This window comes from Triplophysa dalaica, chromosome 12, assembly GCF_015846415.1.
Source record: "Triplophysa dalaica isolate WHDGS20190420 chromosome 12, ASM1584641v1, whole genome shotgun sequence".
Lineage (NCBI taxonomy): Eukaryota > Metazoa > Chordata > Actinopteri > Cypriniformes > Nemacheilidae > Triplophysa > Triplophysa dalaica.
This window is the reverse complement of record NC_079553.1, coordinates 5328094-5345791: the sequence shown is the minus strand read 5'-3', so window position 1 is coordinate 5345791 and position 17698 is coordinate 5328094. Positions and strand designations below refer to the sequence as shown.

At 36.6% G+C, this 17698-nt stretch overlaps 2 protein-coding genes and 1 long non-coding RNA gene across 3 annotated transcripts; all 3 read left to right on the top strand.

Annotated features, from left to right (window-relative positions):
- The first annotated feature begins 20 nt into the window (after window positions 1–20).
- Window positions 21–5254, top strand: ensab (endosulfine alpha b). Its single transcript, XM_056762264.1, has 3 exons — window positions 21–192; window positions 1828–1950; window positions 2539–5254. The coding sequence occupies exons 1-3, from the start codon at window positions 136–138 to the stop codon at window positions 2710–2712; spliced, it is 354 nt and encodes a 117-aa protein (XP_056618242.1). The 5' UTR covers window positions 21–135; the 3' UTR covers window positions 2713–5254.
- A 423-nt stretch (window positions 5255–5677) lies between these two features.
- mcl1b (MCL1 apoptosis regulator, BCL2 family member b) lies at window positions 5678–7474 on the top strand. The gene is made up of 3 exons (XM_056762263.1): window positions 5678–6155; window positions 6398–6645; window positions 6765–7474. Exons 1-3 carry the CDS (start codon window positions 5801–5803, stop codon window positions 6879–6881), a joined length of 720 nt encoding a protein of 239 aa, XP_056618241.1. The 5' UTR covers window positions 5678–5800; the 3' UTR covers window positions 6882–7474.
- Window positions 7475–9139: 1665 nt separating this feature from the next.
- On the top strand, window positions 9140–17310 carry LOC130433165 (uncharacterized). Its single transcript, XR_008908544.1, has 3 exons — window positions 9140–9351; window positions 9743–9867; window positions 15852–17310. It is a non-coding gene; the product is annotated as an uncharacterized LOC130433165 (long non-coding RNA).
- Window positions 17311–17698: the final 388 nt, after the last annotated feature.

The window sequence follows — 17698 nt, the reverse complement described above, 5'->3', positions numbered from 1 at the left end:
TCCTACAATGAAACGTCACTGCAGCGAACGCCATCTTGATACTGAACACCGTGGGTGTATCGGATCAGTCTCCGATAGACAACAAAAATTACATTTAAACTCTTTGAATAATTTGTCAGCAGACGAAGGACAGCCATGTCATCAGATAACCAGGACACAGAGACGCATTCTGAGCAGATGGACGAGACTCAGGTGGGAATTAGGTTGGGGCTGCGCCTCGCTCGTAACAGTCTCTTGCGGTGTCTGTAGTTTTTGTTACTCACTGGCTGCAGTTAATAATTAAAATTACAAGTTTGCCTTGTCACGCTGCCGCTGTTTATACGTAAATCTCTGGGATTGCTCGTAATTTTATAGACTATTACTAAACTGTCACTGCCTGAGTTAAACAAGGTGATAGCCGAGCGCACGCATGAGCCTCTTTTTGATTCGTTAGTGAGTTCTGACGTCACGAAATGGCTGTGTTTGATTGGTTCTTTCTGTCACTTTGGACTCGTCTACATTAACCTGATGGTGTCAGTTGGGTATAAAATAAAATAACTGGGGCGCCCATTGTCATATTTCCGCAAAGCTGTCAGGCAGTATCACTGGATATTTTGTGTAAGGAATGTGCACATGCTAATATATATATATATATATATATATATATATATTTTAAATAACACTATTGTTAATTTTGTGGAAAACTGCGTGTTTCCAATAACATCTTCGTTCAGGATATGATCACGATGCGCTTTGTAGGAGTAGTTTTAACTGTGTATCAGCATCGTATTCGTTTTCTTTAGGTAACGTTAGTGTTGAATATTGCAACTCATACATTTCTTGATATAGATCTTGGTGAATCAGCAAGTTCCAATACTTGATGCAACATGTGTCGGATACAACGATTACCCATGCAACACCCCACCCTTCTGAACACGTTTACTCAGAAGTCGTTACACGCCCAAGTCTTTAACCTTTAAAGTAAAATTAATAAATTGTGTTAAGCATTGAAGGCTGGTATAATTAGCTAAAGCCTCATAGATTACTGTTACACTGTGCAGCTCTACAAGTTAGGTCTTAAAAGCCAGTTTTTCAAGTTAATGTCCTTCTGCATAAAGTCATGTATTTGTCCTCTAGTCAACCTAACATTCAGTAAAGGGTCTATTGTGTGGTGATGCAGTCATAAACTGAATCATCTTAAAGTGTATGTTCTGCAGTGCAGTTTACATCATTGTCCTTTCAAAAGGCATTTATTCATCCTTCAGTCTAAACAAACCACCACACAACGAAACTCCTCAGTTTAGGGCAAAGCAGAAATTCATTCAAAGACAACCATGTAAGAGAGGTAAAATTATAAAGAATTAAAAGACCCTTTATGTAGGCCTTCAGATTAGCTTTGTCTATTTGTAGCCATTTCCCTTCTTGTTGCATTTAATTTGCTTATCCATCATTAGGTTTAAGATAATTTGCCGAAGTTGTTAGAAAAAAAATGTAATGCAGCACTAACTAAACAAACTTTTTTTACTTGGCTCTGATATTTTATAATGACCACACCTTTAGGAAATTGCAGGAAAAACAACATCTTCAAAGGGATTGTGTTTTATTATTGTGTAATTTATATTATGGGTGTGGGATTTATGGCAATGCTTATGTCAGTTACTTTTATTATTTACCATGATGATTGTTTTTCCTGTCTAAAATGTTGTCTTTTTTAAACTGAGTTGCTTAAATGAAAGTTATTTGCGATATAAATTAAACGTCATTTGCTAAACAAACCATCTCTGAATATTACTGTGTTTTTACTTTTGTGTGCTTATAACATAAGAAATAAAAATGAATCTTTGACAGGAGTCCCAGGACACAAACTCAAACCCAGTGCGTACAGAGGAGGTCAAATTGAAATCTAAGTATCCAAACTTGGGTCAAAAGCCGGGTGGCTCTGACTTTCTGATGAAGAGACTTCAAAAAGGGGTAAGAGCAGAAAACAATAGTAGGCTCAGGCAATGATGTAGGTAACTTTTTCACCTGCCTGTCCCTTTAATAGTAAAAAAAGCAAATACAGGCAACACAAAATAAATTCCCACGTCTCCTGATGATATATTGTGGTCTTATGAAAATGATCGATCTGTCCAAGAAACTGAACATTTTATTAAATGTTATTACCTGTTATCCATAGTCTGAGGCAAATGTTCCTGTGCATGAGCTTCTTCATCTTGTGTTGTTTATTGGAAGCTGGAAACCGGCTTCTGGTAAATTACTAAAATAAGAATAATATTTGAGCTTTCTGTAGCAAAATAGCATATGCACTGTAGCATGCATCTATGTGTAATTTTGCTACCGCACATATGTGGCAGGAAGCCCTCCAATGTTCATTATGTTCCTTCATTTTTGCATCATTTCCTAAATTAACAGCAAATTATTTAGTAAACTATCCCTTTCAGTTTGTGAATGTCATTTTCAGAACTGCCAAAGTACAGAGAGACATTATGAAGTAATGTGAATACGATTTTTTAAGTTTTGCAAATTTTGATTTTGTTCTTTGATTACTTTTGATTCCAGCAAAAGTATTTTGACTCGGGGGATTACAACATGGCAAAGGCAAAGATGAAGAACAAACAGTTGCCTGCTGCTGCTGGTCCAGACAAGAACATTGTCACCGGGGATCACATTCCAACCCCACAAGACCTTCCTCAAAGAAAGTCCTCATTGGTTACAAGTAAACTGGCCGGCTAACAGCATCCATAGGTCTTGAATAAACCCTATTACCAAACCTCCAAAATGTTTCCCAAAACCTCCCCAGCCTCACCAGACCACATCCATCAGGACTGGTTGTATATTATTTGTTTAATTTGTGTTAATTTGGGTATAGAGTTTTGTTTTCCTTTTCACTTCAGCAGGTCTCACCAAACCAGCTCTGTTACCCTCTTCGGTGTCCCCTCATAGGGTAGGGAAAAACTATACCTTCAGTACTGCAAAGCCCAAGTGGAGCATGATGCACTTTACTCTGTGTACCCTGTACATTAGTGATTATTAAGAACAAAAATGTGTTAAATGCTTTTAAACGTGTCAAATAATCAACCACAAATGACTTTTTGAAAAGGATTTAATATTGTTTTAGGAGACATTATTTTATATGGATAGTACTTGAGTCATTGGTCCTAGATGTATGTTAGCGGCCCTCTAATCATTTACGTTGACACTTGATGAATGTTTTCTAAGAATTTCTTTATTTGAACAGTATACAAATGGTCAAATCGCCATCGGTAAAGAGCAGGTGGGGACTTTTATCTACTCCTCTGCCTCTCGTCTTCTAAATATGGCTTAGTTGAATTAAATAACAGCTGCTTATACTGGATTTATTTACTATTTTAGGACTTTACCCATAGTAGGATCCTAACAAACTGTTTCAACCAACATGATTAAATTATAGTTATCACTGTTTTTGAGTGTAAACAGATTACTGTCCTTTCCAGATAACAGTCAACAGCAGAAATACTCTTTGCATGCGTCTTGATAATGAAAGGAGAATGCAAGAATGATCTCATCATCACTATTGGTCTTTCTTTTGAAGCCAAAAAAATCACTTTCGTAAATGTTTTGTGCTCGTTGACTGTTGATACTTTGAACCATTAGAATGTTCATGAAAGGTAGTTACCGCATTCACTCTCTTAGGCATCAATTATCCTGCAACGGCAATGTATTATTATTGGGTTTTATGTACGATTATTTTGTGATATTCTCTGGTTATGTAGTGTGATGCATATGATCGTCTGAGATAACAGGATGCAATCATTCTGTTTGTCTTCTGTGTCTGTGTGGTCCTAGGAATGTGGGATGAGGGCTTAGTGAAAATGAGCAGCACCTTTGGTGCAGTATTTCAGATCAGAATAGTGTGTTTAACTTGTCATAGAAATGCCATGAATTACATGATAAAATTTGAAAATATTACCCAAGCATTGCTTTAATACCAAGAATCCTTAAATTGTTAACATGCAGATTAATATCATGTGGTGAAAGAGTTCAAACCTGACATAAGATTTTAGAGTAGTAATAGAGAATATTACATCACATAACTGATTTTTATGTCCTCTGTGGTTTTTAAAGAGATAGTGTTGACTCTCTTCATTATAAAGTGTCCTTTTCTAAAGGGCTTAAATTGTAAGCATTTTTACCTTCAGAGATTAACAAATATTTAGGATGGTTGTTGTAAATCTTTGGTAACTTTGTAATGCTTAACATTTCAGCTATATGACAAAAAGTTATACCCAACCCTAAAGGTGTGGTAGAATTCCTGAACACTACGGTGGCTGGAAGATGTGGATTCTGAAAGTATGTGTGAGTCAGGATTTGCATAGCGCAATGGAAAAAGTGAGCCCTCTCCGAAACCACTCATTTAAATAAAGTAAAAATGCGTTTAGCCATGTAAAATACATAAAAGATGTATGAAAACTCACTACAAGGGACCTAAAATGCAAAGAAATTGAATGTGTTTTTAATAAAGGTTGTGGTGCTGATGGCAGTTGGCAATACATCAGGGAAATATGGTCTTGCACTTGGTGTTTCTGACTTGATGATATGTGTGGATGTTTCCTTTAGGGAAAGCGTTATTGCACAATGCTAGGAGATAATCTTATTTTGTGCTGCAGCCAAATTGTAAATAGATAAACTGCATCTGGTGTCATTTTTGTGCATTTTGTCTTGTATTATCTGTTTCAGTTGTCTTTAGAACATGATCTTTTCAGTGTTCACAGAGTTTGTGTTTGATCTCTCCTTTGGTATTATAGTTTGTGTATATATATCTAGATTTTTCTCCATACTTTGTTATGTAAATATTGACAAGAATATCATCAGTTCTAAAATGAGAATCTTGTGTAAATAGGGAAGCTATGGATTCTTGTATTGTGATAAAGAAGGCTCTGGTTAAATTTAGACAGCTCTGTACTGATAACCTCCACGAAGATGTAAAACCTCCCACAATGCAACATGATTTCCTTTGGAACTGCATATTAAATCTAAACATCTTAATTCTCTGACACAAAAATACTTATGCGTTGTGATGTAAATCATGTGTCCATGATTTACATAGGCCTATATAAAGCATTAGGTGTTTGTGTTATTTGTGTGCCCTCTTTTAAATTCATGATAATTTTTGATGTTTTGCTTGTGGAAAAGTGTCATCTGTCCACCTAAAATTTTATTTACATAGAAAGATGTTAAAATGAATGGTGGAGCAATGTCTGATCCTAAAAATAAAGTTTTACATTAATAGCAGAAACTCTTCTTCGTAATAGTGTTGGTTTTCTTATACAATGTCTAGTCTTACACAATGTCTAGTTTGGTATAATGCGTTGACTGGTGACGTAACAGCGATAGGTAGTTGGTCAGAATTTAAACGTTTTGCTTGTTTTGTCAATAGGGGGCGCGCTGTCCCTTACCAAGACGAAAATATATATGCATTTACATGTGCACTTGTTGCACGAATTTAAAGTGTATTAAATATAATCCTATTTACTCCGATGCGACTTTGAGGGATCTGCAGTTAAGATGCGTAATTTACGTAAAGAACAAGGGACTCTTGTAGTTGATGTTTCGAAAGCAAATTTCTCGTTCGTTCTCGACGTGACTTGTATTCTGATTGGTAAGCAGACAAAGCACCGCCCCTCATAACATTAATATAAAGAGGAAAGACAGTCAGAGAGACACTTCCGCAACAAGAAAGTGAAACAGAGGAACATTTAAGTGCAGTTTAATTTGCGAAGGACGACGGTTTACCCACAGATATTAGGATACTAGATTAAAAGCACGGATATAAACGATCAAAATGGATCCAGGAAGTAAAGTTTCAAACATCGGCGAATATTGGCCCTATATCGGAATATCAGCTTTTAAAACGGACAAACAACTTTTAAAACCAGCAAGCAACCAGATTCAGAACCAAATGTCAGGCTTCGATCGCCAAGGCTCGTTACCGTCCACGCCCGACTCTGACTGCGACGAAATCGACAACTACACGTCGTCCAAAGCAGACCTGGATATGGACACGCGAGAAATTATTGACAGTTTCTTAAAGCAATTTTCTGGACTCTCTCACTCAAGATGTGCGAAAAAACAAGTCTTGTCAACGATGAAGAGGGTTGTGGACAATCTTGTTGTGAAACATGAAAAAGCTTATAACGGTAATTTGATTATTTGTGCTCGCGCTTTTTCAACAAATGGCATAAAGTGGCGCATTTCGTGAATGTTGTGTAGGAATCAATGAGTGCATTTGAATAAAAATAAAATCTGCGGTATACTTCAGACTATCCCCACAGGCGCACCTGGCCTGGTAGGTTGCGCCACTGTATGCCACGTAATGCAACATGTATGATTGAAGTACGCTCATTTGTGGTCGATATGCACTAACATGTCAGTCTCTCAGGTATGATTTCACGGATCGACCTGGACCAGACAGACGATATGAGCGTCGTTACGACGGTGGCGACGGAGCTCTTCAGTGACGGCATCACGAACTGGGGTCGTATTGCCAGCCTGCTGGCATTTGGGGCTGTGCTGTGCAAACACCTGAATGCTAGTGGACGGAGTGAGTGTGTGAGTCTGGTGGGGGAACAAATGTCCGCCTATCTTCTGTCAAAGCAGATGGACTGGCTGCTCAAAAACAACGCATGGGTGAGTTTGTCATTTAAAAAAAAGTGTGACAATAGTTTACTTGTGCTTGCCAATGTAATCCACAAACCGCATTTGGACGTGTTTTCTGATCTTTTCGAATGCTGTTTTGTTTTCTTCAGGATGGCTTTGTGGATTTTTTTCATGTCCCGGACACAGAAGCAGCAGTGAGGAATACATTGATGGCCATCGGTAGTGTGGCTACTTTTGGTGCTGCACTTGCTTATTGGATACGGTGATTCCATTTAGTTTTTCGTGGAAAAACCCAACGGGATTAAGGACACTAGAGAACTTTTTTCTGTACATAAGATCTGATTCAAAGTTATTTTATTACAACACAGAGACTATTTTTTTATGACAAAATAAAGTTGTAAATAAGCAGATCTTATTTCTTGACCAGCCAATACCTTACACTTTTTCTTAGGATCTGTTTGCTGTTTACACTAGCTTATTTAACTAGTAACCATCTTTTTAGTGATATACCTAATGTTACTACTGGCAGCATTCTTCTGAAACGTAAATGTGTAATTGGCTCTATTACTTTGATCAAATTTATTTTCTGTTGATAAATTATTTTCTGTCATTATAAATTATTAATAGTTGAGGTGCTGTCATCTGCTGTATCGAGCTGATAATCAGATCTTGTTTTACAAGGTTTATTATCTGAAGGTGGTGGATTTGTTTAAGTCATACTTTGTTTTTAAATCTATGACTATGATAACAGGCGCCATGGCTGCTAAACATTTTTTAGGAGATTGACATTTTGTTAACTTTTTGTTCAACTGTTGAGCAAATTAAATCATTGCACATGTCTGTTGCATTTGAAATCTTATTTATTGATTATTTTGCATTTATCCACCATTCATCACAGCAATTCCAAAACCTGGAATAATTTGCCAGGTTCCAATGTGTGAACACATTTGGTCATAAATCATGACTTCATAGTTTATAGTTTTGCAACTTAAGTTGTGTATCTTTTTTTAAGTAAACTCTAAATTCATTTGAAGGCAAGGTCTAAGTCTTTGAAGGGGGGGAACAATGGTCTGGTTTCACTGTAGGAGGTTTATCAGAGAGTTCATTGAGGGCTTAATGCACATATCTAATTTCAAATAGTGCATTGTGTTGCCCAGTCACATTTTGTCTCCACTCTCTTTTCTTGGGACTTAAATTAAAGATATTTATAATAGTGAAGATATTAACACTTGATTATAAACCTACAAACTCCTCCTATCCTTCATGTCATCCCCAGTCATCACAAAGATTTGGTCACAACGGAAACTCCATTTTTTTTGTTTCACTTCTATAATCTGTATTTGACTTAATAAATGAAATCTACTGTAAATTAGCTTAAAATAGGAATTCCATACACCATACGATTTCACTTCAGTCTAAGGGTTTTTATTTTCTTATGTTTTCGTTTCCTGCTTTTTAGAGCAATTTATTGTTCTGTTGATAACATAAAAATTAAGGCTTAGGTTGCCCGAAAATAAAAATAAATTAAAACCATGTATATGACTTTGTGTGCAACACAAAGTTATTTTGAGAAATGTCTTCGTGGTTTTGTATCCATACAATAGAAATTAGTTGAGTCTCAAATTGTTTAGTCACCAACATTCGTCAGAATATCTTTAGTTTTCTACAAAAGCAAGTCATGATGAAACAATTCTATGAAAACTATCCCTTAAATACCTGAGATTCTGTATCTAGTCTCCGGAAAATATGTCTTCAATTGATGTCATTGGTTTCTTTATTTAGAAGAAGTTACCAAATTGATTGCTTAATCGCTCTTTCATACTTTTGCCATAAGTAGATAAGCTGTAATGTGGAAGTGATAGCTTCCGTTAGCGTGACTCTCACCTAATTCCAAGCATGTGAATAGCATGACTGCGTTTGCACTTTCTTAATGTGCGTCTCCTTAAAAATGCAGAATGGCAAGTTTTGGATGAGAACCAGCAGTCTGACCAAAAGTTAATTCCACTGTCATATCATTGAACTTATGAATATGCAACTTAATGTTTTTCACAATCAAAACGGGAGTCTTGGTTTTTGTCTGTCCAATTCCTCAGTAACCTAAAAAAGACGCAGAGGAAATTTCCATAGTTAAATGGGGTTTCATAATGCATGGAAATATCGTTTTGAATGTGTGCGTCATACCCTCGATAAGGAAAGGTAATTTCATTGATGGGGTCCCTGTTAGTGTGCCATGAAGTTCAAAACAAACATTAGATCTCCGGTGAGGGACCAATAAGAGGGCCGCTGCTAAATCTGCAATTGCCCATGAACTTCTGTCAGAGAACAGAAAGAGATCAAAGCTTTGTCCACAATCATTTGACAGTTGTCTGATAGGTTGTCACACCTGGCACAAGTGTGTCTTTTTGTTTGAAAGGGTGCTGAGATGAATGGTAAAATGTGTGTTTAAAAGCAAGGAATTTAACATTTAAAAATCAGAGCTCATATCACCGTATAGCTCACCAGGTAGATAAAATGATATGTCTGTCATAAAAGGTTTTCTCCAAAGCCTGTAGACAATGTTAGTTTGAGTGTGCTTATTTGCTCAGATTGACTTCGTCTCTGGTTACAGGCCATCGGTGGGGTCTATTGAGGACTATGGTAATGACACACACAGGGCCTCACCTGATCCTCCGGCTCAGAACAGCAGCACCTGCTGTGGTTACCTGAGCCAGGCAGTTTAAACTCTGTGGAATACAGGTAAAGCCATTTGACAACATGTGTGCTAAGTTGTCTTTTGCTTAAGTAGAGAAACCTAAAAAAATACAATTTTGATTTGAAATTGGTTTGGGGTTTAGTTTCCTGCATTTTTTATAGTGCAGTATTTTTCTGGAGGCTTGGCTAAAGTGTTTTTTACTTACAATGTAAAAATGTTCATAGCACTTTTTATTAATTCTTATTGTTAAAATGTTTAAAGGAAGTGCTTTTGCAAAATAATACAATACTAAATTTGCTTTATACATAACCTGTCACTATATACATTATACAATGTACACACAGTAGACGAGTCAAGAAAAAAATTGAACACAAAAAATATTACACAAAAAATCCCCATGCTGATTGCGGCTAATATTACGATCATCTTTGTTAGATGTACTGGATTCACTATTAATGGCTTCTATGAGGCAGTACCATGGCAGCAGAATCATATACACAGATGCAGACCGGATCCAAACCTGCTTTCCTACCTAAACAATGGAACAACAAACTCTTACAGTATGTGATTTCGGCACCACCCAGTTTCTACATCATTTATTTTTTTCAATAAATTTATTTATGAAGATGTGGATGTAGAAGCTATCACCTAAACATAAATGGATACAAAACCAACACAAGGTTAATAAAACATTTTATAAAATACATTCAGACGTTACATTCAATGCCATTGTAAAATGACCATAAAGCACACCTGTTCGTATACATTTTATATTTATATGCCAAATAGTTGCTGCATTGCAGGGGTATTAGGTTACAAGAAATACAATTTATAAGAAATTATAATTGAGAAATATAGCTGTTTATTTTTATGATGCTGATTTGTCATTTCAGTTAACCATTAATTCACTTAAAATATTGCATTAAATAGATTTTTGTAAGAATGTCCCTCTCTGCAGTAATGTAAACATAATGTTTGCTTGTATGACTTTCCTGTCTTCTGATTGTTCACACCTGTGTCCTGTGTTTTGTCACCCTTGTCCCTATTGATTCACGTTCATGGTTTAGGTTTGTTCTGTTTTGCACTTTAGTCTTATAGCCCAACAGGTTTGAGTGGTTATGGTTTCCATGTTTTGTATGTATTTTAAACATGCCTTCTGGATTGAATAGTAATCGGCATCTGATGGTTTACATCAGTCAGATGACTGCAGGGATGTGTCAACTCAGTCACCTGACTTGTGTTACTTGCAATAAGTGTTTTGGGGATTATGTTCTATTTACACAAACGGGGCAGGGCTCTCAAGGCACCGGAATGCTATGTGCCTTTTAAGTTTATTTAGTGTCATATCTGGTTTTTTCGTTGTCTCTTGCTTTGTTCTCTCATGGGGGTTTCTGAATTCCTCATTCAGAGTAAATGTGAGTAAATCATGTTCGGGAAGCTGTTGTGTTGAAACTTAGACACCAAGGATGGCACAACATATGTTGCCCAAGTGTGTTTGTGTGCCTATGAGCACGTAAGGTTTTGAGAGTCCCCTGTACTGTGATTTGAGGTCACAGTATGCAGTCAAACTCTATGCAGTGTGGTGAAGGTGATAAAAGTGTCTTTCAAATGCATAAATGTTATTGGTTTTGTAAAAAGTGGGACATTTGGTATGTGACAACAGTGCATGAACCTCACATTTTGTAATGTGTTGCAATATGGGCCATCTTTAGATAAAAAGTAGCTGCCAAATCTAAATGAAAGGGTTTTACTGTAAATTAATATAATTTTTGATGTTTTGAATGCTGCACATCAAGAGTGCCTGTGCAAATGCTGAAAAGGAATCCTGTGTTGTTTAGATTCCATAGCCGCATAACTTTAAATGTCAGCTGTATGCAGCTATTATGAATGACTAGAGGTAGATTTAGAAACCAAAATGTTTGTTAAGAGATTTTGACACTAAACTTGGCTCTGTGGTCCTTTTTGTGTTGAAGGGTAACAGGTTCAGACTTGTGCTATGTGGGAACACAGTCAGGTATGATGTTTAGTCTGTAAAAGGTTTGAGGTTAACAAGACCAAAGGGTAATTCACATGCCATGTCAAAACAACCCTGTGACTTATTCTGAAACCATCACATGAGGCTGACGGTTTTTTATAGTTTTATTCATTGTATACAATAGTGAACAAAACGTTGAGGAACTTCACATTGATAGCTTATAGGCTAATATATTTGCTAATATATATAATGTGTATATCGCTAAGATTCATGTATACGTATAAGTGCAATCTTAGCATACACAATTTATTTTAATTCAGATGTTGAACTTTTGTCATTGCTATTTACCAATGTCAGTTTGGTGCAAATTTCATGATTAGATTTTCACAGGTGTTTTGTGCTATTGTGTACAAGACCGTTTCATCATGTCAAGCTATTATTAAATGTTTTTGTGTATTGGCATTTGTTTTTGCTTTTATTGTGCTTATCAACTGCAAGATTCTTACTTCCAAGAGGAGTTAGAAATTTATTTTTACCATAATTGTTTATTAACTTTTTATACTGTATAAATGACTGCGCTTCCTAGGAACATAAACAATGCTAGTAATGCTACTCCATTTTCTTAATTTGAATTTAATGCTACACAAACAATTGCTTAGGGAGTCATCTAGACCTTCTTTAAATTGTTTCACTTTTGATTCTGGGAAAAGTGATAAGTACATTGGCACAAACCACTGCCTTGTCCAAAAACTGTCAAGGTTCATGCATTCTGTTCACAATGCTCAATGCACAAGTGCAAAGTATTTTACTGCGATACCTAAAACAGATCTGTAGGAGTCTATTTATTTATTTGCAATAATTTTCTAATGACCAACACCAATGTACTTTCTGTTTTTTACACAGATCTAAGATATTTTTATATACTTTGAAAATGAAATCACTGAGTGTCCTTCAAATGCATAAACAGTCATTGATAGCTGTTTTTATAGCTGTTCATGAAATTTAAGAATGGTCTGTACTTCGTACTTCGTACTTTGAACTAAACTTACTATCCCAATCCCTCCAATCAAAGTACACCCTGATATATATGGGACAAATTGAACAATATAGGGGCGGTTTACCAGACAGGGATTAGATTTAGTCATCACTAGGCCTTACAAAATAAACACACGACAATGTGCCTTTTGAGATAAAACAATGGCACTAATGTACCTTTAGATGTATTGAAAGCTGTTTTCGGTTTAGACAGCTCTAAAAAAAAATGTCCTGCATTCTGTATGGGAAACCACCAAATGATCTGCTATCAGTCAATTTCTCAAATGCATTTTTGGTTTCCTTGACATAATGTTAGCAATGGATACTCAGTCGTTTAAGAGGAGGATGGCAGAGACCCTGGTGTAAAAACAAAACAACTGCGTTTTCATGTTATCAATCATGATGGATTGGAATTTTAGTATTTTAATAGATGAGGTCATGGTACAAGGGGAAATACAAACAATCGCAGACCTCTGGGGAAATACATTTTTTTTGACAGGAATAAAAAATGAAAGGAATGATCCTCTTTGCTATCAAAAGATTGATAATGCTGAAAGTGTTTTTTAAACTTGTTTCTTTTGCTAATATATTTTTTAAAGGGGTCATATGACACGGCTAAAGAAAATATAATCGTTTGTTTCAGATGTAATGCAATGTGTATACACGATTAAAGGTTCAAAGACGCTGTATTTTCCACATACCGTGCATGTTTGTATCTCCTCTTTCCCCAACAGAAACGCAGATTTTTTACAAAGCTTATCGCTCAGAAAAGCGAGATGTGTTATGTTTGTTCATTCAACCAGTGCATAGTGTCAAATACTGCAAGCGTGTGACGGAAATGAAATGCCTCTTACCATATTTGGAACATCAGGTTCCAAAGCAATTGTACTGACAGGTACGCCCACCTTACTTGCGTAAACTTTTGGGCAGTCTTAGTCAAATCATACTACGAAGTGAGATAGATTTGTGGGGGTGTGGTTACAGGTAGGTCTGAGAGAGCATTTGCTTTTAGATAGAATGCGTTTTTTGTTCCGACACTTAAATTTTTGCAATTTTAAATGTCTTATACATGCATGGGCAACTTATAACACACCAAAGACACAGCAAAAGACATATTTGCTCCATATGACCCCTTTAAATATAGGCCCAAATCATTTTCATAGCAAAATTATCTGTGTAAACAGAAACGCTTCCTGGACAAAGTAATTTAAACAGATATGCTTGTTTTATATAGTTCCTCTTCAACATGTAGGGAAAAATCCACATGTCCCTCATGCAGACCAAATGCAAAGTGTCATGGTTGAGAAAACAAGCATTCCAACAAGGGATGTCTGCTGCAGCACGCTAGTTCCTGGATGGTTTAATTACCCTATTCTGCAAAAGCGCAAACAGGGAAGCAATTTAACTGTGACTAATTTATGCACGCTCATAAGATAGCTATTTGTGCATTTCCAAAGAAGTCTGATAATTAATAGCTATCGTTGCCAATCTGTTTTGTCTTTGTCACGATTGCTTTGCATACTGTATGCTTAATGCGTTGTAGCAATGGGGTGTTGGAGCCTAGAGCTTTAGCCCTGGACATCACACCAAACCTGTTTAACTCTTTATGCTCAAAGATAAGATCAAGATAAACTATATCAATTTGTTTTTATACACAGACTTCGGTCCCAAATGTTGATCACTGTCGCTGTTTACGTTTCTGCACAACTTTGTGTACATGCAAGAATTCGGCTTCAAAATGTTGTTGGTTAACAACACTGAGACACTATTTGTGAATGTCATTGTTACATTTTGGTTATTTGTTGTATGGGAACATTCCTAAAACAAGCTATAACAGGTTCAGATGCCTGCACAAATTTTTGTCCTTATTAGGAAGTGTGTTGCAGCAGATATATATGGACTGTAGTCATTAACTATGTTCTGTTAAACTCATGCTTCTCTCCTCAAGGTTGTATTCAACAAGTCACACAGTTTCAGCTCAAGTTTTCTTCTGATCCACCTTATCAGCTAATGTACAATATCATATTTCTTATCTCAGGGTTAGCGCTAATAATTATATTTTTTCTTGAATAAGTTGGTTTCTAACCATGCAGTGGCCCCTTAAACTATGCATAGAAAATGGGGTTATAGCGCTTGTTTAAATACGTTCCCGTACTTTCAGAAAAAACAAGCTAGATCTCATGCTTTGACTTTATTCGCAGTTAATAGCAAACTGGACATTTAAATAGCAGCAACATGGTGTTTATCTCATGGAGCTTCAACTTCAACAGGACAGTGACCCTGACCTTGACAGTGAAATGGTGCAACTATAAACACGTGGGAACTTGTCACTGTTGTGTTCTCATGGATGACTCTTATTTCATTCGATCACATATCATATTCCCATGCAGGGCTCAATTACTCAGAAACTCACTTTCAGCAGGGGTTTGTTGTCATTCTCACGTTGAACATTTTTATATTGTTGATAACAAGCATGATGTTTCAAAGGCTACTCAGAGCCCACAGAAGATTACAATGTGTAAGCAATGTGTGACATTTCTTTATAGCCTGATGTCACATGCAGCGAACTCCTACATGACACAGCTTGTCCTGTTTGTTTAGTAGGAAAAAAACAAATGTTTGATGTCAGTCTCGATATTTTTCCCACTGAAGAACAAACTGATATAACCCAAAGATTGAACAAAACAACTTCAACCAGGAAATGATAGGTCAACTTTAAATATTTAAAAAATGTAAATCTTTGCTCCTGTGTTGGACCTTCTTTTCAAATGTTTACCACAGCCAGAAAGCTTTTTTTTGCTGGAGGGGCATGTGTGCTGCGTGACAATGCTGCTATTCCTAAAATTTCTTCTAGTTTGATCTTATTTGCAATCATACACATACATTGTAACATCATCACAGCAGGATTACATGCATTGGTTAGTTGGTTCACAGAAAGAATCTTCCGGTTGTCCTCAGGCCTGGTATGGCAGCTATGTTTTTACCACACCCTCCATTTACTGGCTTCATATCTAAGATGAATAAAGACGGTGCTGTACTGGACTGTGGAAGAGTAAAGATCCCATATACTCTTTGTCAAAAGCCAAAAGCACAAAAGCACTTTTGTAATTTATCCATAACCTGAAAATAAACTTAAAATGTTATACGTTTGGTTTTAGAGTAAATGTTCACACTGTTGATCTGACACATAAATACACAGGTGTGTATATAATATGTACTTGACATACTGTATACAGATGCATATGTCTGTCATTCACCTTCATCATTTACTTTAATGAACCACATGAATTTCATTTGAACTGGCTACCTCCCTGATGGAGTGTTTACTTTTGTATGCTTTACAATCTGTGATGTGAGACACTTTTTATGTCTACTGATTTATGACAAATTTACACACATTGATTGAGGATTTATATGCACATACTGTATATTTACGAGTAAAGAAATACTGATGATTTCCATAAGTTAGTTTGTTGCTTGCTTGGCTTGCTTTATCGCTTGCTTGGCCTGAATCTTAATGAATGTTTTCTGCAGGCATTGGGCTATTCTGCCCACTTCTTCAGAACAAAAAGAGGTCATGATGTGAGCGGGGGGCTGGACGTCTGAGATCTTGCGTCACCGGAGTTTCAGGCAGACGAGAACATTCTGTACTCAGGTCAGAATTAAGGCCATCGACGTGCCCGAACAGGAACCCTGGTCTTATGTAACGCTTTTGACGTGAAAGGACGGTTGGGAAAGTCAAAACAACCTGAGTTACATAACCCAAATGTATGTACCACTGTAATTTACAGTATGTTTGATAATTGCGTCCTGCACATATTCTTGTTCAGCTGGAATGCGTGTACACTGCTCATTGTGTTCGGCTTTTTAAAAATAGTTAAGGCTGACACCCTCTCACACCCTCTGATTAAGGTGCTGAACACGAACTTTTGAACAAACTCAAGTTTTCTACATTTTCCAGCTAGAGTCTGTTATCAGCATGACTCGTCTCTGATTCATACCTCTCATCTGGTCTCGCTTCATCTCATGTCTTTATCGTTTCAGCGGTGTGTGTGGTCTGCATACCAGACTGGGCCGTGTTGGGGGAGCTGTGCGGGATGAACCATTCACACAAAAGCTCATTTACCAGAAGCAGTGTTTTCACATTCCTGAGCTGTGAGGTCATCTCCCCCCCGTAGCCCACAGGATAATGTCTGTTTTCAGAGAGGCCCAACTATTCATATGGTACCAATGACAATGCGTACTTTTGAGCCTTTGAGCTTTGTTACAAACAAAAACAAGCAAAATCTATTCCCCAAATACTACAATACAATGCAATACTTACAACACTGGTGCAATGTAACAAACATTTTTAGGGCTTGATGTGAATAAAAGGGGCCCAGCTCAGTTTCACAGATGTTTTTGTATTCTACATCGATAGTGAGGCTACCTCAGAGAGACAACAGAAATGTCAGACATCAAAGAAACAAGAAACTGAATACCAGGATGATAACAAAGCTCTCTTTGAGGGCATAGTATCAAAATAAGCAAGGCCGAAACTTGTTCATTATATACGGAATAGTTTCATGATTAGATAGAACGGTGTGTTCTAAAACTTCACATTGTTGTTCTGAACCAGAACATTTTGTAATTTGAGAGAGAGAATACATATGCATTACATTTTCATACAGTTTAAGGAAAATTTTAAACCTTGGGGGTGTGTTCCAGAATTCTTCTCTTTTCTGTATTGAAACAATGAGACCACACGTCTATCATGACTCAACTTAAGCGTGGGAGGATAAAATACCTTCCTTCTTCGGTAATCAAGGCGACAATCTAAAAATGTTAAACTCAAGCTGTTTCCTTAAACCAAATTCTTTGTCATGAATAAACCAGGAAGTTTTAACGTTTGCAGAGTATTCGTGTTTTTGTTACTCTGCCAATATTTGTGGGTCTGTTGGAATAGTATTCATTTCAAATCAATAACATTTATGTAAAAGTACTGACACCTTTATTCCAGACACTAGACAGAATTTTTATTTCAAATGTATTATAAACTTTGTTTTAAGCTTTCCATTGGCTCGGTGGTTAGCACATGGCGCTAGCCATGCCAAGGTCATGGGCTCGATCCTAGGGGATTGCACATGGTCAGAAACAAAAATGTATAGTACAATGCAATGCCAGTCGCTTTGGATAAAAGCGTCTGCCAAATGCAAAAAATGTAAATGACAGTTATGAAAGAGGGTTCTATTCAAACAATAAAAGAACAAAGTATCTATCATTTGGGTGAAGAGGCATGTTTATCATAAATAAAAATAAATGTCTGAGGTTAAAAAAGCTATGAATCCCATTGTTTTAGTAAACATTAAAAACAGGTCCAAAGGCCCAACCAGTACAAGGGT

What these genes read in the sequence shown, in the direction of transcription:
- ensab (XM_056762264.1), top strand. Translation starts at nt 136, where the DNA reads ATGTCATCAGATAACCAGGACACAGAGACGCATTCTGAGCAGATGGAC. An exon ending in AGCAGATGGACGAGACTCAG is followed by an intron (nt 193 to 1,827) that starts GTGGGAATTAGG and finishes AATCTTTGACAG; the next exon opens with GAGTCCCAGGACACAAACTC. An exon ending in TGAAGAGACTTCAAAAAGGG is followed by an intron (nt 1,951 to 2,538) that starts GTAAGAGCAGAA and finishes TTTTGATTCCAG; the next exon opens with CAAAAGTATTTTGACTCGGG.
- mcl1b (XM_056762263.1), top strand. Translation starts at nt 5,801, where the DNA reads ATGGATCCAGGAAGTAAAGTTTCAAACATCGGCGAATATTGGCCCTAT. An exon ending in ACATGAAAAAGCTTATAACG is followed by an intron (nt 6,156 to 6,397) that starts GTAATTTGATTA and finishes TCAGTCTCTCAG; the next exon opens with GTATGATTTCACGGATCGAC. An exon ending in TGCTCAAAAACAACGCATGG is followed by an intron (nt 6,646 to 6,764) that starts GTGAGTTTGTCA and finishes TGTTTTCTTCAG; the next exon opens with GATGGCTTTGTGGATTTTTT.